Below are 22,259 nucleotides of genomic sequence, written 5' to 3'. Positions count from 1 at the left end.
AACAAAGTTGAGAACCTTGGATTTTAACATCTAAAGTTGAGAAGAATGCTTGGGTTAATGAGTGACCAAAGACATCTCACACTACTGACAAAAGAGAAAGGTTGGAGATACAGTCTTCATGTTTAAGAACCTATGTTCGTGTTTCTCAATACTCTGTAATTCTAATTTTTCTTGCTCTAAAATACAATAGCCTAAAACAAGTTATCTGGAATTGCCAGGGAATGTATCTATGAAAAAAAATAGAAAAACATCTCAGATAACTCAGACAGAATAGGTATGATTTTAGAGGGGGGTATATAAATGACTATTTTTCTTAAAAAGAATTACCATCTTTTTTTCTTTCTTTTAATAACTTTTTCAGGGCTATTGTTTTTTAAAATTTTTGGTTATTTATTTTTGGCTGCATTGGGTCTTCATCACTGCGCGAGGGCTTTTCTCTAGTTGCGGCGCGCGGGCTTCTCATTGCGGTGGCTTCTCTTGTTGCAGAGCACAGGCTCTAGGAGCATGGGCTTCAGTAGTCGTGGCATGCGGGCTCAGTAGTTGTGGCTCACGGGCTCCAGAGCACAAGCTCAGTAGTTGTGGCACATGGGCTTACTCTGTGGCATGTGGGATCTTCCCGGACCAGGACTCGAACCCATGTCCCCTGCATTGGCAGGCAGATTCTTAACCACTGCGCCACCACGGAAGCCCAGAATTACCACCTTCTTTACTGTATATTTCCTTGTCTTCTGAGCTGTGCATACATGATGTATGTGCATTTTCTAGTCAAGCCAGGACTCTTCCTTGAACACCCTCCTATACAGTCAGTCCTCTGTTTCCAGGGAAGTGGAACCCATGGATTTGGAGGGCCTACCGTACTACGCCATTTTATATAAGGGATTTGAGCATCTGCGGATTTTGGTATTCAAGGGTGGGGGGCGGTCCTGGAACCAAACCCACCTGGATTCCGAGGGGCGACTGTATTTGAGATGAGTAGAAATAAGTCTACTGTATAGTTCCTCACAAGTTTTTTCATTTATTATAATTAAAGGAACGCAGGGCAATCTTTACCTGATACTTATTTGGTTATATGAAGACTAACCTCAAGGACCTGCAAATAAATGCTTCATTAATACATGTAAAAGCTGAAACAAGGGCAAATTTAAGCTCATGAACCCACCAGGATGAAACTAGCCATGCCTGTAAAAAAAAATCACAATTGGTAAATGGGTTTAAGTTGAAGGGCGTTTCTGGGCCGAAATCCAAATTGTGTATTCAACATGATAACAGTGCTCTGAGATGTGTCTGGGCACCTCCCTATCGTCCTATGTTTGAACTCTCCCATTTAACATTTTTCCTGCCTGTGTCACTAATGAGGGCACACCCAAGTTTGCCTAATACTGGGTGTTGTCCTAAATATTACTCAAAAGGATACTTGTTTTAACCAAATTACTTCCTGTAATGGGAACAATGGGCCGATAATGTGACTATTTTAACCCTTTGATGGCCTTCCTAAATTAAGCCACTCCTAGGTCATAATACAACCAGATTATATACAAAAGCCTGTGATACTCTACAGGCAAAATGGTAGTTCAAATTAAAAATAGAAACATACACCTTTTCACAACAGGTAAATGCCATCAGAAAAATGAACTGAAACTATTCCTCGTAACAGTAATGATATGGTAGTTTTACAAAATGGGCACTTGCTCAATATATTTAGTTTATCCTGGGCAAACGGTAAAGAACAGAGATTTTATTTAATTTCTTGCCATGTGCCTTGGAGCACAGAGAGAAAAAAATGATTGTGGGTGGTATTCACTTGCAAAACTGCCTCTATAAATAGTTTTTCTGAAGAGCCTTATTATCTCCCTTAGTTTCCCCATAGCAATAGTCTTTTTCTGAATTTCCTTTGATAATCGCTTCATCTACTACTCTTGGCAGAGAATTAGAAGCAAATAAAGCTAGCCTATATCTTGCATCTAAAACTCAGTGTAAAAGGTTTAAGTCTTCATTAAAGATAGATCAGTAATTTCATTAAAATAATGCAATCAATAGTGGAAACTGTTGCCTAAACATTTAGAAAAAGAAGTAGGCATGACCAAGGGCATATACATCAGGACAATTAGCTTATTATGCTACTGTCTATATTATCTAGACATACCACAAAAACTATTTAAAGATACCAGGTCTTCCCTGGTGGTGCAGTGGTTAAGAATCCGCCTGCCAATGCAGGGGACACGGGTTTGAGCCCTGGTCCGGAAAGATCCCACATGCTGTGGAGCAAATAAGCCGGTGCGCCACAACTACTAAGCCTGCGCTCTAGAGCCTGCGAGCCACAACTAGAGAAAGCCCGCGTGCAGCAACGAAGAACCAACACAACCAATAAATAAATAAATAAATAAAGTTTAGAAAGAAAGAAATAAAGATACCAAATACCTGAAATCACCAGTCTTAACACATTTCTAATTTTCTGGACTCCAACTTTTAAAAAAAAACCAAAGCAGCATCATCATAAGAAGCCACTGTGACTTGGAATTAGGCAAAGATGATTAAAGATGGAACAAAAGACAATTACTCTAACATTCACATTTATTAGATTCTGCCTCTCTATTATGAGTAGGTTTTAATTTTGGTGGGAAACTTAAGAGGGAAAACAAGTTGAAATAAGGTAAAATCGGAAAAGCTTATCCTCTTTACATAGATTTTGAACTGACTGCAATGAGACTAGACAGACCTAAGAAAATTTACATGTGAGTAGCTGGGTTTAAGTAAATAGATACGGGTGAAAAAAAATCAGGTAATTTGAGGCAAAGTAATTAAGCAATAAGAAGGAAATGTAAAGCACTGCATACAAAAAGTTATTAAATCATTAGTTATTTATGCTTCAAGCCTACGCCATAAAGGAAAGTCAAAAGATCCTTATTTGAACTTTTAATAGGAATATAATTTTTAAAAGGTATTTAGAAGTATCTGTCAAAAAAAGATAGTTTCTGCTGGAATTTATAGTTTAGTCCAAACTATCTGCCATGTAAATGATTTGTGTAGACAGCTAACCATGGAGAGAATAAGCAGGGGTAGCAGCACTGAACCATGGACTGTACTTCATGTATGGTGCATATTCCTTATTATTAATAGGGGTTTGGGGAGAAAATGATTTGGAGCAGGAATGTTAAATAAATTTGGCAAATCTATTTAATAGTCAAGTAGATTTCTATGTTTAATTTCTCAGACCCTCCAATATGCTAAAGGCTACCTATCTCCAAAGAAGAATATAATATTCATCATTCCTAAATATATCAGAAGAGATACCCTGCTTTTCATCAAACATCTTGTGTAATTAGTGTTCTACGGTATACACTTTGGGAAATGTTCAACTAATTCATATCAATATACTAAGGTTAAAAGAGAACCCCCGGGCTTCCCTGGTGGCGCAGTGGTTGAGAGTCCGCCTCCTGATGCAGGGGACACGGGTTCGTGCCCTAGTCCGAGAAGATCCCACATGCGGCAGAGCGGCTGGGCCCGTGAACCATGGCCACTGAGCCTGCGCGTCCGGAGTCTGTGCTCCTCAACGGGAGAGGCCACAACAGTGAGAGGCCCGCGTACCGCCAAAAAAAATATATATATATATAACTCCCTGAACCATCACTCCCATTTACTCATTCATTCACTCCGTAATACTCCCATTAAATCAGTATTTTCCAGATTTGCCTAGTTAAAAGAATCATCTAGAATATTTGTTAAACTACAAATCCCTGGGTCACATAACTAACCCTAATGACTTGATCTCATGGGAGGAGGCTGAGATTCTGCAGATTTATGAAGGGCCCCAGATGACTAGTAGAAAGCTTCATTCATTCATTCAACCATCCATCAGTTCAAATATTTGAGTGATTAATAAGTCCCAGGCATTGTTCTATGTGCTAGGGATAGAGCAGTAAGTAAAAAAAGACAAATGTCCTTTCTCACGCAGATATGGGAAGATAAAGTATAAAAGAAAATTAAAATGAACTTATTTACAAAACAGAAATAGAGTCACAGATGTAGAAAACAAACTTACAGTTACCAAGTGGGAAAGCGGGGGAGGGATAAATTGGGGGCTTGGGATTGACATAGACACACTACTATATATAAAATAAATAACTAATAAGAACCTACTGTATAGCACAGGTAACTCTACTCAATACTCTGCAATGACCTATATGGGAAAAGAATCCAAAAAAGAGTGGGTATATGTATACGTATAACTGATTCAATTTGCTGTACACCTGCAACTAACAACATTTCAATCAACTATATGCCAATAAAAATTAATTTTAGAAAAAGAATAAAAGAAAATTAATAAACAAGATTATTTTCTTTATAACACTAGTCCAAAATTAAGGAGAGTGAATGGAGAGGCTATTTTGTTTATTTATTTATTTTTTTCTTTTTGGAGAGGCTATTTTGGATTGGGTACACAGGGAAGATCTTTCTGACGAGGTAACCTTTAAGATGAGACTTGTATATAAAGGAGACAAACATGTGAGGATCTCGACAGAGACTGATCAGGGCATAAGAGTAGCTACACAAAGGCCCTAGAATGGGAATAAGCTTGGCGTGTTTGGGAAACATTAACATGGCTAAAACACAGTGAGTAGGAAAGCGGTTTCAAAAAAAAAAAGAAAGAAAGAAAGGTTAGCAAATTAGGTAGCAGATACATCTTGCAGTATTGCAGACCATGGTAAAGAGTGTGAAGTTTATCCTAAAAATGATATGAAATAGTTGGAAGGTTTTCAAAAGCAGTATGATAGGTCTGATTAACCTTTTAGAAGATGGAGACTGTTGGCTGAAGAGTGGATTGTGGAGGGAGCGAGAGCAGAAATGGGGGAAACAAGCAGGAGTCTACTGCAGAAATCTTAGAAAGATATGATCATGACTGTAGTGAAGATGGTGAAAGCTGAGAGGTTGATGATATCTTCTGGAACGAGAGCTCATGAGTTAGTCTTCGAAGCTAATATCCATTTTACTTTAAAATTTGTAGTTCTTTTCATTTTTTTACTCAATAAATATTTTTTGAGCACCTTCTACATGTGGAACACTGTTCTAATTACTAGAAATGTAGTAACAATATCCCTGCCATCAAAGAGCTTACATGCTAGTGGGGAAGAGACAAACAATAAACAAACAACATACGTGTCAAGAGTAATAAGAGTTATAAAACAGAAAAAGAAAAGCAGAGTAAGAAGACAGAGGATTAGTGGGGGCATGGTTTGTGTGCCTATTTATAGTTTAGACACCGAATCTAAAAAAGATCTCTCAGCTCATGTGATAATTTGACCAGAAACTTGAAGTGAGGCCTCTAGCCATACAAATATCTGTAGGAAGAACATTGCGGGTAGAGGGAACAGTTAGTGCAAAGACCCTGGGGCAGGTACATGTTGGCCTGTTCAATAAACAGCAAGGAAGCTAAGTTACCAAACAGAAGAGCAAGATAAAAGTGATAAGATGTGGGATAAGAGATGAATGTGTGTGTTGGCGGAGGGGCACAGATCATATGGGGCCTTGTAGGACATAGTAGGGACTTACCATTTTCCTCTGAGTGAGCTAAAAAGCCACTGGAAGGTTTTGATTTATATTTTAATATGACCACTCTAGCTGCTGTCTGGAGAATAGATTGCAGGAGGCAAGTGAGGAGGTAGAAAATAGTTAGAAGGCTTTCACAATGGTCCCAGAAAAGATAATGGTAGCATGGATCAACTCAGTGGTAGTGGAGGTGCTGAGAAGTGATTAGATGCTGAGTATGTTTCAATGGAAGGATTCACAAGATTAGTATGCTGATGGATTGGATATGGGGTAGAGGAGAAAGATAGGAGTCAAAGTTTTTTCCAAAGCAATTAGATGAACAGAGATGCCATTTTCTGAGCTGTGGAAGACTGGGAGAAGAGCAGTGCTGGTGACGAGGAATGCAGGTGGTGAAAGGAGGTCCTCTGTGATAGCTGTGCAGCTGTTCCGGAGAAAACACGAGGCATAAAGAAAAGACAACACAGGATTTGGAAGCAGATAAAGCTCAGGTGAGATCCCAGCTCTACCACATGTTATTCACGTAACTCTGGGAAAATGATATAATTTCTTAGCCTTAATTTACTATCTATGCAACAGGAATAAAACTACACCACAGAAAATCACTGTGAGGATTAGAGACGGTAGATACGCATTAAATTCTAACTATAAAGGTAACTGAGATGAGCCATGGAATGATCCTCAAGAGAAATAATAAAAATTGTAATGCTGCAAATAATCACGGTAAAAATGAGAATTTAGGTAGCTGGAGATATTTCTTGGAACTTTAAACATTTTTCAATTGTACAATAGTACTGAGGAAAATATAGAAGTAATGCGGGTGAACCCTTGGGTTCACTGGCTTAAAATTGTATGGGCACATGGTATTAATCGTTTGATTCACCCAACTTATTTCAAAATTGGATACATTTATAGTTTGGACTAAATATGCATTAACACATGATTTGAGATTTTTAGATAAGTACAATAGTAATTATCCAAGAGTGCCTGTACTACATTCCCCGTACAAGTTTATTAATGACATCAACTCAAACAATAATAATTTAATTCAGTAAGTTTTAAAGATACCTAAAACTGTTAGATACTGTGAGGAATAAAAGAATGAGTATATTTCCTGACATTAAGACGCTCATAATCTGGTGGAAGAGTCAAATTCAACATAAAAAACTATGAAAGAGGGACTTCCCTGGTGGCACAGTGGTTAAGAATCTGCCTGCCAATGCAGGGCACATGGGTTCGATCCCTAGTCCAGGAAGATCCCACATGCCGCAGAGCAACTAAGCCTGCGCACCACAACTACTGAGCCTGCACTCAAGAGCCTCTGAGCCACAACTACTGAGCCCTCATGCCACAACTACTGAAGCCTGCACACGTAGAGTCTGCGCTCCGTAACAAGAGAAGCCACCGCCATGAGAAGCCCGCGCACTGCAACGAAGAGTAGCCCCCACTCGCCACAACTAGAGAAAGCCCGTGTGCAGCAAGGAAGACCCAACACAGCTAAAAATAAATTAATTAATTAAATAAAAATACTATAAAAGAACCCCTCCCCCACTCTGGGCATGAGAAAGTAAAGAGAAGCCCATGCAGTTATGGACAGAGTCAGGGCTGAAAGGGTAGAGATATTAGGAAGAGATAAAGATCACCTACCTAGGATGGTAAATATGGTTCCATTTTTACTATTTGAAAACGTTTAGTAACCACACTATTTCACTTTCGTTATTTTTATATTTTGATTACTTCTGTAAGAATACAAGCATTCATAAATATTTATCATAATTTTACACTAAAAGTTTATTAAAATCATTTGTTCTAAACATCTTGGCAGGTTTTGTTTGTTTGTTTGTTTTGTGATACGCGGGCCTCTCACTGTTGTGACCTCTCCCGTTGCGGAGCACAGGCTCCAGACGCGCAAGCTCAGCGGCCATGGCTCACGGGCCCAGCCACTCCACGGCATGTGGGACCTTCCCGGACCGGGGCACGAACCCGTGTCCCCTGCATGAGCAGGCGGACTCTCAACCACTGCGCCACCAGGGAAGCCCTCTTGGTAAGTTTTTATAACTGTGATTTTAGATTATCAGGACGTGATTCCACCTTCTCCCTACACCCCTACCACTAACCCTGTTACCTGGGAGTTGAAGCAGTTTATCAAATAGAATTTTCTTATGTCTGGTCTAGAATATCTGTAACATCTCTTCAAAATTCAATGATCTCTTTTTTAACAGGCTCAGAGCCTCTGCTTGGCAACAGTATCTAGCAAGATTAAAATCATTTATATTACATCTATTTTTAGTTTATATTTTATTTATAGAGTGGCAAGCACTGCTGGTATTTCATTTGGTGACAAAGTTTCTTATATAAAAGAAAGCAGAAAAGCACTGACAGTGTAGGGAAAAAAAGAATGCAAAAATGATACATAAAAATGGAAAGATTATAAAGATAGTCTCTAAGTGGCTCAATTTAGGGAAATTTTCCTACTATCATCATACCAAACCTGTACAACAACCTTGTGAGGAAGAATTATTCCCATGTTCCAGAAGAAACTAGCTCAGAAAACGGAAATGATTTGCCCAAGGTAGTAGAGCTGATAACCTGTGGTATTGCCTTTAGTGCTGCAAGGGTCCAAAGGAGAAGAGTAACATGGACTGAGACAGTAGGAGCTTTAAGTAAAACTTTTAAAAACCTTAAAAATCATGGAGAACTCAAAATCATAGGAGAGGAATAAACACGGCACATGTCTGGGATCGTCTTGGAAGGGTTGGGTCCTATCAGGAAAAGTCTTGACATCTAAGGGAGATGAAAAACAACTAAAATTCTCTGTGTGGAAGTCTAAAAATAAAAGTGGTATTTTAGGTAAGAAAATAAGAGTGTAATATGCAAATGAAATGAATTCCAGATTTATCAGAGATCAGCAGGCATGATCATTGCTAGGCCACTGTAGTTTTTCCATGTGCTAACACGCATCTCTAGCATGGTCTGTCTCTAGGTGGTTGTTATTATTAGTATTAGTTCAACCAATACTCTGAAAGCCTACTCTATGTCAGGTGCTGTGCTAGGCACTACAGATACCAAAAGAGTAACCCTTTGTTCTCAAGAATTTCTAGAGGAAATATGTAAATAATTATGAAAATAAAAATAATTGTTATAGTATAGGTACAAATACTGTGGGAATCAAAAAGGAAGTTAAACAAAATAAAGTGGTGATCAGGGATGATGTCAAGGGGATAACTGAGCTAAATCTTGAAGGATGGGTAGTTTATCAAAAAGCAGAAAGGGTGAGAGAAAATGGACAAGGGGAGACGTTTTAGTCAGAGGGATTGACAATGAGGACATAGCTAATTGAGAAGTTCTGGAGATAACATAGGAAATATACACATAATAATATACCTGTATACAATACTAGGTATATATTATACCTAATATATAATAGTATATAATGTTATATTAGTCTATAATACCATACATATAAATAAATGTATTGTACCTAACATATAATATATACCTAATTGATAGGAAAGGAGATTTTTAAAATTGATTTAAAAAGTGGGTAAGATAAGAAGCAGAACCAGTCAGCATATATGTTTCCAACTTTTGATTCTTCCCCTGTCTCATTCATCAAATCCAGTCAATTGTGGCTTCCACACCAACTCTTCTTTCCATTACCCTGCCACCATTTAGAGTCTCATTCTTCACACCTTGGACCACTAAAATAGTCAATTATTCTCCCTGCCACTGATTCTCCTATCGTCAAACAATCCTGCATTTTCCTCCCTATTAATTCTGCCTTTATCAGGTTGCTTTATTGTTTTAAAAATAAACACTTTCAAAGATCTCCAAGTTAAAGTGCCAGGAGTGCCCAACCATTTTGTGAAGAGACGATCATTCTCACTTCTTGTTTATATATATCGTGACATCATGTGTGGGGTACTGATTCAAGTCCCTCCACGGAAAGGAAAGGGTTGCCTTTGCAGGCTCTGTCTCCGCTCCTACTGTCAGTTTTCAGGCTGGGAGTAGTAGTGGTAATGGTGGTGGTAGCAGAGGCTAATGGCTTAAACAGCCATAAATAGATCCCGGTTTACTTGTTTGAATCCCTTGGCTTATAGGATGAACTGCAAAAACCTAATCCTGGCTTTCAAGTCCCTTTATAATCTAGCACTAGTTTACTCCTCTCTAACCTTATCATTTGCTGTTTTTAGTCATGAACTCTCTGCTCCACACTCTCTGGAATGCTTTGAGCCTTGATTCTAGACGCATGCATTTTTGTTTGTATCACTTTTTCATTGAAAATTTCCCTCTCTTTTGTCTCCACTTACCTGACTGCTATATCTTTCAAAGGCTCAATTCAAATGCTTCTTCTTCCTTAGCCCCACCCTGAGGTTTAATCTTCCTCTGAACTGTTGGGTATATACTGCCTTGTATTGTCTTTTAATTAACAAACCTATTAATTCAACAAATAAGTTTTGTTAAAGCTCTTCTAAAATATATGGGAGTAAATCCACTGGAAGTTGAAGAGCTCATGTGAAATGAACATGATTGTGATTTTAACGCAGTCTATAACACTTGGAAGATAGCAAGAATAATAGCAAAAAGCAGATTTAATGAAGCTCACAGTATAAAGATAAAGACAGTTTCTTAGACCAAATCCACAAACTGATTAGCCAAGAAAAGTATAAATGACAGAAGAGGGTTAAAAATCATAGAAAAACCTCACCACGAAGTACAAAGAGGAAAAGATTGTTTGGGGATTGTTGCAAACATTCAAGAGATCGTTGATACCTTACGTCCTTCTTTGACTTTATGGATGATCCAAATTATTTTTCACGCCCTGTAGACAAACATATTTCATGTTTTCTTCATTTTACAATAAAAGATGGTTTGGGAAGAATAAGGCCTGACCATATAGACTACCTCCTTAACAAAAAGGGAAAGGAATTGACCCAAACATTCAAATTCTAAGGAGCTACAGAGCTAAGGAATTAAGAAGCTGAAGCTTTGCATTATGGGGACTAAGAGGACATGGTAAACATTTCTGATATTTTAAGAGTCTTTATTGATTTTATGTCATTGGTAAAAGGACAACTGCTTAATGCAAGCTGAATTTAACATTTTCTAGATTTTCAAACGTACAGAGAAATTAAAATAGAAACTACTGTACACGCTGCAATTTAAAAAGTCTGTTTCTAGTGTGTATGTATGTGAATATACACATGAACACATACATATATGTGTTTTGATTAGTAAATGTGTAATGATCTTCTATAATTTAAAAAATATATATAAATATGGAATCTTACAGTATGTAACCTTTTATTTTGAGACTGGCTGCTTTCATTCAGCATAAGGCCTTGGAGATTCATGCAAGTTGTTTCATGTACCAGTACTTAGTCCCTTTATTTAAAAACATTTTATTGAGATACACTTTACATACCATATAATTCACCCACTTAGTGTTCAATTCAATGTTTCTTAATATATTCACATTGTTGTGCAACTATCACCACAATCTAATTTTACATTTTAGTTCCCCTGTCCCCTTCCAAGAATGCCTGTACCCATTAGCAGTCAATCTCCATTTCACTCCCACCTTGCCCAGTCCACAGCAACCACGAATCTACTTTTTTTGTCTCCATAAATTTGCCTATTCTGGACATTTCATATAAATGAAATCATATGTGGTCTTTTGTGACTGGCTTCTTTCATTTTGCATAACATTTTCAAGGTTCTTCTATATAGTAGCAATGCATCTGTATTTCATTTGTTTTTACTGCCAGATAATACCCCATTATATGGATATACCACATTTTATTTATCTATTTATCACTTAGTGGACATTTGGGTTGTTTCTATCATTGGGGCTATCATGGATAATGCTGCAGTGAACATTCCTGTACTATTTCTTGTGTGGACATATATTCTCATTTTGAGTATATACCTAGAAGTGGAACTGCAAGATCATATGGTAACTCTATATTTAACTTCTTGAAGGACTGCCAAACTGTTTTTCAAAGTGGTTGCACCATTTTATGTTCCCACCTAAGTATATAAGGGTCTCGATTTTTCCACATCCTTGTCAACACTTTTTATTGTCCATTTTTTTTATCAGAACCATCCTAGTGGATGTGAAGTGGCACCTCATTGTGGTTTTGATGTGCATTTCCCTGATGACTAATGTGCTTAAATGTGCTTACTGGCACTTTTTCCTCTCACCCCCATTTGGAAAGCTCTTACCTCTTTTTCCTCCCACAATTTTGAGGTTTTGCTTTGACTTATTTAGTACTTTTACATCATAAATATTACTGAATTGTTCCCTGAAGTATGTCCCTTTTGATTAGAGTCCTTACTTAGCATTCATATAACATTCCCAAAGAGTCTGTCATTTTCCACTTTTTCTATCCCTTTCATTTTTATTTGGTTAAAAACCTTTCTTAAATATTCTCAGAGAGGTTAAGCGGGTAATACACTCTCTAAAGTTACATTTATGATATGGTTCCCCCTTGCAGAGGGGATGATATCTTCACTGGAAATAGGGATTTCTGATTATAGCCTTTTTCTCTTGGTAATCTGTGGATACTCTTCCACTGTCTCCTAATTCCCAGTGTTGTGGATTAGAATTCTGATGTGAGCCTTATACTTTATAGGTATACCATGTTCTGTCTGGAAGCCTCCAAAATGAATCCCTGGAGTTCAAAAACCTTACCAGGATAAGCCTAGGTGTGTTTTTTCCAACACTGACGTCTTTCCTGGAACATCAATCTGCATAATGAACTCTGTTTTTAGCTCAGGAAAAATTTATTTATTTATTTAATTACTGCTTCTCTTCCATTTGTTCCTTTTTCTGTAAATTATATTAGCCACGTTAGGTGTCCTGAATCTATTCTCCAAGTCTCTTACTTTTTTTCAATCTATTTGTATTTTTGGCTCTGGGCTTTGACTCTTCCAGGCCATTAAATGATCATATTCATTCCTTTATTCAATAATCATGTACTGGGTGCTTACCATGTACAAGACTGTGTTCTAGACATTGGGCATTGACAAAAGGTCAGCAGGTATACAAGAGAAAATATTCCTGCTCTTATTGTGCTTACATTTTAGTGGAGATTTTTTTTTTAAGTGTATGTGCATGGATTGAAAGTCAGGTGGTAATAAGTATTTAGATGGGAAATCATGCTTTTGCTCCATAATTTTTTTTTTTACTTCACTTGAACTTCCTTAAGTGCTCCTATTGTTTATTATTTTCATATTCAAGTTACTGTCTCCTCTGGCATTTCTATTTAGTTGGTCTACTGCATTGTTTAAGTGCTTTTTCTCTTTCTGGTTGCCTGGCTTCCCCAGATGACTACTTTTTCTTTGTTACTTCAGAGGGGCTTAGGTTTCATTGTTGGAGGACCACCGGTAGGAGCAGTCTCAAGAGAACAGAAAGGCAAAGCAGCCTCTACCCCTGTAGATGGGCAGGGCAGCAGGCCAGCTGCCAGCCCTGTGGAGGCCCAGGAGGAAGGCTCCCGGCTCTCAGGTCTCCTTACATCTCCCATCCTCAGGGATAGGGAGATAGCAGACCCTGCCTCTTTCCCTTTTTCCCCACTAGGGGAGTCCATGGATCTCGACCAAGCCAAGCTCTTTTCTGGATCTGCCATTCTTATCCTCACTCTGAGGGTCTTCCAGCCCTTGAGGAACAAGCCCTGGGTCAGCTCTCCCTGATAGAGCTCCCACAGAGCTCAGGCCTCACTTGTTCATCAGGTCCAGGGGTCATCTGGCTCAAGAGTGGCAGATACAGGCTGGAATTAGTAACAGAAGGATAGGGAGATTTCACCTTCCCAGAACCCTCTCTGAAAAGTAAGTCCTGGTTACAGACTAATCCTAAAAACATTCAAATCTTGGCAAAGAAGTCAACATTTTAAAAAGCCTCTGTGAGGTCCAGAGGGTTGTATCATGTTCAGCTACTGTCCTAAATGTTAAACTCTGAGAAATAAGGAAGACCTTAATGTTAGTTGGATTTAAAGGATATTGACTAAATGGATGAATCTCAATTATGTTTTATAAAAGCAATCAGACAAAAGAAAGTGCATACTGTATGATTCCATTCATATAAAATTATGGAAAATGAAAACTAATGTACTATAGTGACAGAAAGCAGATCAGTGGTTGCCTGGGGGCCAGGGAATTAGGTGAGTGGGTTATAAAAGGGTAAGAGGAAACTTCTGGAGGTGATGAAAATGTTATCTTGACTATGATAATTGTTACAGGAGCGTTATGTTAAAACTCATCAAACTGTACACTTTAAATATGTGCAGTTTATTTTATGTCAATTATACCTCAATAAAACTTTAAAAGAAGTGTTTTTTTTGTTTGTTTGTTTTTTGGGCTTTTTTTGGCCATGCCCTGTGGCTTGCAGAATCTTAGTTCCCCAACCAGGGATCGAATCCGTGTTCCCTGCAGTGGAAGCGCAGAGTCCCAACCACTGGGCCACCAGGGAATTCCCAAAAGAAGTACTGACTGGGAAAAACATTTGTAATTTACATCACTAAGGGCTGATATCCCTAAATATAAAGAAAATCTAAAAATAAAGAAAAACACTAACAGGTAAGAGAAATGAACAGAAAGTTACTGAGCTTTTGAGAGTTTGAAATTTTCCATAATAAAAAATACATATAATTTTCAAAAAAATATTAAAACACCTTCCCTCACCCTCATACAATACACAATACAATTGAAGAGATACAAATATACTTACAAAGCTATCACACGTTTGGAGCACACTGCAACGTATATTTGAGTGGTGATGAATACTGAATGATGAAATGATCAAAGCTGGGGTAGAGGATCAGGCAAGTCATCCTGGAGGAAATGAGTATGAGCCTAGTCTTGAGGTAATGTGGGTTTGTGTAATTTTTTAATGGCAGAGAGGGAGTAGAAAGCAGAAGAGAGTTCATATGAAGAAAAATATATGGACAAAGGCAATGTGGTGGTAGAAAATGAAGATAGTTTCTGAAAAGGACTCGGTTCACCATTTCTAATACAACCATGGAAATCTCTTGTCACAAAAAGGTTATATGATGCAGTGTAAAGAACACACAGGAAAGGAAATGAGATCCAGTTCAGTGTATGAGGGTTTGGAATGGATCAAAATCATTTATGTTATTTATGTACCACATTCAATCTTTGCCATGTCTATGCTCTACCTATATTAGTATTTTTCTTTAAACAGACTTGTGTTTTTACCTAGATTCATTCTAAATAAGATCCACGAAATGAAATATTACAATTTTTTCTAATACACTAAAATAAACACATCTTTCATGCCTTTAGCAGCATATTTATTCTTAAAGTTATATTAAAATTTAATTCTTTCACTTATTCCATATGCTCGTTTTTCTCCCCACCAATAACCCTTAGGTGCATCTCCCCTGAAAGTCAAGGAGTGGAGGGCTACTAAAAGACTGTCAGATTGAGCCAGGTTCCTTACCTGTTCATATCTCTCAATTTTTAGCATCGTTTGATAGGATATCCTACATTTGGAAATATTCTACACCAAATAAAAAAGCAATCCAACACATGAAACTTAGAAGCAACAAGTAACTTTCAATTAATTTTGAAAAATCCACAAAGACAAAAGAAATAGAACCTAAGAAGCATTAGTAACTACTGAGAAAACAGAGCAGCCTACTTCAGAAAACATAACATGTTTAAACGTGTGTTTAAAGTAGAGAGACAGTGTGGTGTGATGACAAGAAAAACTGTTTTAAGGTCACAGAGACCTTACTTTGAATTCCACATTTACCACTTAAACAAACTACTTAAATTTCTTGGCACTTCGCTTTCTTCATCTCTAAAATGATGATAATAGTTACCTGTCCTGGTTGTTGTGAGGATTAAATAAGCCAATGTTTGTAAAGCATTTGTAGGTGGTCAACAATTATTACTATAGTACTGATGACATTTTTACTTGTTTCCTCTTTCAACCTGGCAAAATCAAGAGATGCTACAGTCTTTAAACTTACCAGCTTATAATCAATTTTGTAACCTATGCTGTATGTCCAAATTCAGTTGGAAATTTGAAAACCTTTTGAATACTTTACAATATGCTAAAATTACACTCAATAAGTTTTTATAATCCTAAACTAAATGTTGCTTTGAGTATAGAATATAAAAATATTAAGCAATATGTATGTGTATATATTTTGGAGAAATTTTATCTTTATCAATTTAAACCAGTTCTACTCTGGTATATTTCCTTTTTTTTTTTTTTTTTGGCCACACCACACTGAATGTGGGATCTTAGTTCCCTGACCAGGGATGGAAACCGCGCCCCTTGCATTGGAAGTGTGAAGTCTTAACCAGCGGACTGCCAGGGAAGTCCCTGGTATATTTCCTGTGGGGCAAAGCATGGAGTCTTTTTTTTTTTTTGATAAATAAAATAAATAAATTTATTTTTTAAAAAAGAATACAAACATACTTTTATTTTCTCCCATTCTTTAAAAAAACAAAACAAAAACCTCTTGTCTTCCACTGGACAAATTAGGAACAATCTGAATATTGAAAGTAATCATTATCCTAACTAATTGTAATACAAAACATAAATAAAAACCTTAAACCCATAATGATACTCAAAAACAAGGAAGAATTAAAACAAAACAAAAAACCTCCTTGGTCACTACTGTGGCACCTACTCCATAACTATTTATTCTGAAAATACAGGAAAATAATTAAGGTTTATCCAGCCTGACTAAGATGAACTTCAGCTCAAAAGCATGTAGTGTTAATCACTGGGCCGCCAGGGAAATCCCTGGTATATTTTCTATGCGGCACAAGTAGCTGAGTACACAGAGGGTCAGTATGTTAAGCAAGAAAAATCTGGGGAGTGAGAGATTCTAAAAAAATCGGTGATAAATTGTGAATCACTATACTGTACACCTGTAACTTATGTAATATTGTACCTCAACTATACTTCAACCAAAAAACCCTAAATAAACAAAAAATTGGTGACAACAGTATTGAAATGGGGAACGAAAGTGTTGTCACTTTCATTGTCTGTGCATAACATGAATATGACAAAGAAGGGTTAACGATCTAAACAAAGTTTTACGATGTACAGAACTGAAGGCAATCAGTCTCAAATTTGTATTGTATTAAAGTCTTAGATAGAGTTTAAAAAAAAAACATGGTGAAAAGAATTGGGAAGATATTTCAGGAGATGTTAATCTCTCTGACAATGATGGAAAATTGGGGGGCGGGGCAGGGGGCAGAAAAACATGCCTCATGAAGCTGAGTTTAAGGATAAACTTTTGACCCTGAGATTTTAAAATATGCAGATCTGAATTTCTGTTAGTTGTGTTGACAAAAAAAAAAAAAACCCATGTGAATAGTTAAAAAGCTTTTAAATCTTTACTACAGAAAAGATTTTTTTGTCAATACAAAGAAGCTCTTCAGTTGTCTATTTCAACTTATTTTAATATTAGTAAATAAAAAGGTAGACATATCACCTTCCTTAGGACATAAACTTTCACGGGTAACAAGCAGAACTAATGTTTAGGTAACAGTTTAACATCTTGAGGGTTCTTAATAAAATTTAAACTCCATTTAACATGAAATCTCTCTCCATAATATGCACTCATGCCATTTGGATTACTAAGAGTTAATGTTTGGAGATGCTGTTCAATACCAATATAAAGTTCCCTTCTTTTCTGTTATAGGTTCGTCTCTGAAAATTTCCCTATAAATCTTTCAATCTACTATCTGTATCACGTGAAGGCAAGTCCAGCAGTTAAAATCTGCCCAATCCATAGACACTATAAGATCTGATGAGGGAATTCCCTGGTGGTCTAGTGGTTAGGACTCGGCACTTTCACTGCAGAGGCCCAGGTTCAACCCCTGGTCGGGGGACTAAAATCCCAGAAGCTGCACAGTGCAGTGTTAAAAAAAAAAAAAAAAAATCTGATGAGTGAGGGAGATCTGGAACAATTATTACACAGAAATATTTAAGCTCAATAAATATTTAAATAAATGAATGAATGTAACATTTATACCTGATTAAGTAAACGCAATAAACAGTAAAACTCTTGCATTATTCCTGTAAAAAAAAAAATCACAGGGCTTCCCTGGTGGCGCAGTAGTTGAGAGTCCGCCTGCCGATGCAGGGGACACAGGTTCGTGCCCCGGTCCGGGAAGATCCCACATGCCACGGAGCGGTTGGGCACGTGAGCCATGGCCGCTGAGCCTGCGCGTCCGGAGCCTGTGCTCCGCAATGGGAGAGGCCACAACAGTGAGAGGCCCGCGTACCGTAAAAAAAAAAAAAACATCACAGATTGCATAATGTTTACATCAAACCCTATGACCCATGCACATTAAGAGATAAAGCAACGTTCTCTTATTTTTCAAAAGCCAGGACTTGGCATCATGGTGAGATGGGAAGCACATAAAATTTAGTAATTTTGAACACAGGCTCTGCTAGTACTCACCACGTAGCTTTAGGCAAGTTGCTGTCAACAGCCTCAGTTTCGTTATCTCTGAAAAGGTAATAACAGGGACTTCCCTGGTGGCGCAGTGGTTAAGACCCCCCAGCTCCCAATGCAGAGGGCCGGGGTTCGATCCCCAGCTCCCAATGCAGAGGGCCGGGGTTCGATCCCACAACTAAGAAGCCTTCATGCCGCCACTTGCAGCCGGCACAACCAAATAAATAAAATAAATATTAAAAAAAATAAAACCACCACAACAGGGATTTAAAAAAAAAAAAGGCAATAACACCCACTATCCCACAGAATGGGGAGAGGATAAAATTGATTAACACTTCACTAAGTAGCTTCATCCCTTAGCTCTTTTTACCACATGACCAATGTGCTAACTACTTTAAACTTCTGTTTCCCTCTTGCTCTACACCTTCCTCTTATTCTTTCTAATTGTTCCTACTGCTTGCAATCTCCTTGTCTAGACCTGCCTTCAAGAATCAGTTGTGTCCTGTCCTCTGAGGTACCTGTCCAGGGTCCCCTCTGGGCAATATTATAATCCTCTCCAGAATTTGTGATCCAAAGTGGTTTCTTTTTGTTTTTATTAAACCATTAATCACAATATAATAAGTAAATGGTAGCTTTTATTTTTGAGTGTTGTGTCACACACATGTTAAGTGCTTTATGTTCATTTTCCCATTAATTCACAACCACCCTGTGAAGTAAGTAGTACTGTTATTCCCTTTATCAATGAGTAAAGTAAGCCTTAGAAAAGTTAAATAACTTGCCCAAAGTCACTCAAGTAATAATTAATACATATTAGCACTGCTCCTAATTAGTAATAATTAGTAGAACTGGGATTCAAAGCCAGGTGCATGGCTCCAAAGCCATTCTGCTGCCTTTGGTGGGGAACTTATACTTCCTTTGCCTTTGTAGCCTTAGGAAAAAAGTACACCTGGCATGAACATGTGTTTAGTGAGTAAAAAAAGGAAAAGAACAAGTCTGTACACTGAATTGCCTATTGTGTGTAATTCACCTGGACGTGGAGGTACAAAATTATCCAACAAAATCTCTACCCTCAAGCAGCCTACAGTCAGTCTATCTGGGAGAGAGACTAGTGAACTGGTGATTGCAATACAGTGTGGTACATGCTATTTCTATGGACAGGCTTCAGAGAAAACATAGGAGAGGGCACCTAAACTGGATGGGAGGAGGAATATAGTCAAGAAAGTTGTTAGGTTAAGTCTGAGTTTCTGCTTTTCCCTTCAAAACCAAAATTAAGTAGGATTTTACTAGACTGGCATTCTAGTAGCTGGCATGGCAGGGATGAATGTACTTTTTGTTAAAACTGAAGTATAGTTGACTTACAATATTATATTAGTTTCAGGTGTACAACATAGTGATGTGATATTTTTATACATTACAAAAGGATCACCACAACGTACATCTTTTTAAAATTAGTTTAGATTATGTCTACATTTATATTTCTATTTTATATCAAATTACCTGTCTAGTTCAAATAAATACCATCTTCTAAAAAAACACATTTTAAAGGATGATCTGCTTTCTAAATATGTTCAATTTATATGACAGTACATCATATTTTTCTCTCCTCACAAAGGAAAAACAATTAAAAAAAAGGGACTGGTTCCATAACTGTTTAGTATGAGAAGTGCTTGCAACAAAACCACAATCCATTTAGGATTTTAACTCAGAAGAACAAGTGGCTACAACTTATCACATCTCAAGTAACTGCTCCAAAACCACTATCTATCCTCAAGAACATTTTACTAAGCAAAAACCAAACCAAAACAAAACAAAAACAAAAAAACACAAACAAAAAAAACTGAGGTTTTCCCCATATACGTTTCCTTCCTTCCGCCCCCCCGCCCCCCCTTCTAATTTAACCCTACAATAATGGTATACAATTTAGATAATGGATTTCCATCAGTTGTTCACTTAACCAAACAATAGTTCATTCAAGTGGATACTTTCTGGGCTGTCATGGAAAACGCCAAAATAAAATGCCTTATTAAATTCGAGTTAGATTATATCTGTCACTTCTTCCTTGTCCAAAACAATTACTATGAAAGAAAATAAATTAAGCCTAGCACTGTCACTTATTACAATGTTGGTTGCTATAAAAAATTTTTTACCAGTTTTCTAGGTGGTTACTAATAGATTAAATGATTTCAACACTGTTCTAATCTGAAGAAAGCAGATTTCCCCAAACATTATGGGACCAGTAAGGATGAAATAATAAAATAAAGTAGAGGTGATAAGGAATGCACTTGTTTGCGTTTTGTGGGATTAGTGAGACAACAGCAAAAACAAAAGCTTAATGGGATTAAAATCTAAGGACAGCAAACACAAACAATCAAGAAAGTGCAGCTTCCAACACACAATCACAAAAGAGAACCTAACTTCTTTAACCTAGAGTTTGCAGAGAATCGGGTTCAAGTACAAAGTAGGTTAACCTTCTTGTCTTTTTTTAATTGAAGTATAGTTGATTTACAATGTGTTATTTTCATCTGTACAGCACGATTCAGTTTATATATATATATATACACACACACTTTTATGTGTATTCTTTTTCAGATTCTTTTCCCTTATAGGTTATTACAAAATATTGAGTATAATTCTCTGTGCTACACCTTAGGTCCTTGTTGAGGTTAACCTTACTTTCAACTTATCACCCTATTTATTTAGCAAAATGAAAAATAACCTGGTGGGGAAAAAAAATAACCTGGTGGGCAAAGAGTTTCCACCAAACCTTTCTTATCTTCCCCTAGTAAATTCTCTCACTAAAAGGAAAAGATAAACAAACGGAACTTTTCTTGATAAGCCTTATCTTTAAGTTAGAGATTTTTAAAAATTCATGAATGCTTGCTAGGACAAGAGAGGGTCAACAGCAGTTTACAGCAAAGAACTGTGATGTTACTTGCTACAGGGGACAGTTACAATCATGAAATCCAAAGGAATTGTAAGAGATTTTTATTCCCTTAACCTTTATTCACGCACTAGAAGAGTTTTCGACAATTTATGAAACTTACAGACTTAAAATATAAAGGGCTTCAAACTATGGCTGTATTTAATACCATAATGTTAACTCAGATTTTAATGGCATGTTAAAAATTCAAAACCACAATTCCCCCCAGTAAATGTAACCATTACCATTTAGAGAAAATAATAGGGATAATCACATTTGTCAAATTTATTTAACCTGAAGCTATGTTAGTCACCATAATGACCTACTGTACTTTTGTTCTTTCATTAAAGAATTCTCAGACCATTCACTATTGAGTTACTGTTTAACTGGTAAACTGAGGCAAAATACTGAATAACTTGCAAAGTCACAAGTGCAAAGTCCACTGTACAAAACTACTGAACCAGGCTCCCTGTTTATGTACTCTTCCAGATATAATTTAAACTGAGCAAAAGATGAATTCTAAATTCCGCATAAATTGCCTCTAACTGTGCCTTTCTTTTTGCTTGAAAACGCTTTTCATACATTGCCACCGATTCAGTTTCACCTGTAGGTAATGAACACAGAACTCATTGTGGGGAAAAACAAACCAGAATGTGAAAAAAGTAAGATAAGTTATCAGATATACAAGGGAGTGAAACAGTTGATTGAAAAGTACTTTAACCACAATACCTTTTCTCCATTCTTAAAAGAGGCATTTTGAATATTTTAGTTACTATTTCTTTCACGAAAACCCCCCGTTTCCCAATGCTCCCACATTGAGTACTCACCTGATTCATCTGAAGGCTGAATCCGGGCTTTTATTTCTGCTAAGCTGGGCTCCCCCTCTTGGGAGACCGATGCTGCTGCCCCCTCCTCTGTATCCTCTACCTTAGTCACGGTGAAGTGCGGCATTGCTGTAGTTAGGAACCCGTGCCCTCCCTATATTTAAGCTTCCTTCCAGTCTACCTTCCCTGCCTACCTCTTCCTTGCTGTGCCCTTTCCGACTCCGATCACTGCCCACAGGAGACCTAGCCTGGGAATCGGGAAGTACTTTCAGCTCACGTGACCTACAGCCCCAAGGGAGTGGAACCTAGAAGACACGCCTTCCACAGTGTTTACCATTCACTTAAAAGGATTAAGCACTCCACCTCTTGCTTATTGTTATTAAACTCTAAGAATCCCAAGAACTGTTTAGGCTGCTTTCCCAGAGCTGCCAATGGCTGGAGAGTGGGCAGAATGCATGGAACTCCGCCCACTGTGTGCTCACCCTCCTGTTTCCTTAAGTTATTTGCACGTCAGGATCTCAACCTCTGCTC

General features: G+C 37.4%; 1 protein-coding gene across 2 annotated transcripts in view; it reads right to left on the bottom strand.

The window, feature by feature from the left end:
- Positions 1-22,259, bottom strand: part of SLC12A6 (solute carrier family 12 member 6) — an 88,511-nt gene that overhangs the window by 47,828 nt on the left and 18,424 nt on the right. The window contains exon 1 of one of the 2 annotated variants that reach the window (XM_060004935.1): positions 21,732-22,060. The exons of the other annotated variant lie outside the window; for it this stretch is intronic. Within the exon in view, the coding sequence (XP_059860918.1) occupies positions 21,732-21,855 (124 nt within the window). The 5' untranslated portion in view covers positions 21,856-22,060. Of the gene's footprint in view, positions 1-21,731; positions 22,061-22,259 lie in introns of those variants that run through there. 2 annotated transcript variants of the gene reach the window in all.

Source organism: Delphinus delphis, chromosome 2 (genome assembly GCF_949987515.2).
Source record: "Delphinus delphis chromosome 2, mDelDel1.2, whole genome shotgun sequence".
NCBI classification, from domain to species: Eukaryota; Metazoa; Chordata; class Mammalia; order Artiodactyla; family Delphinidae; genus Delphinus; species Delphinus delphis.
The sequence above is the reverse complement of the archived record's forward strand: the minus strand, read 5'-3'. Positions and strand labels throughout refer to the sequence as shown.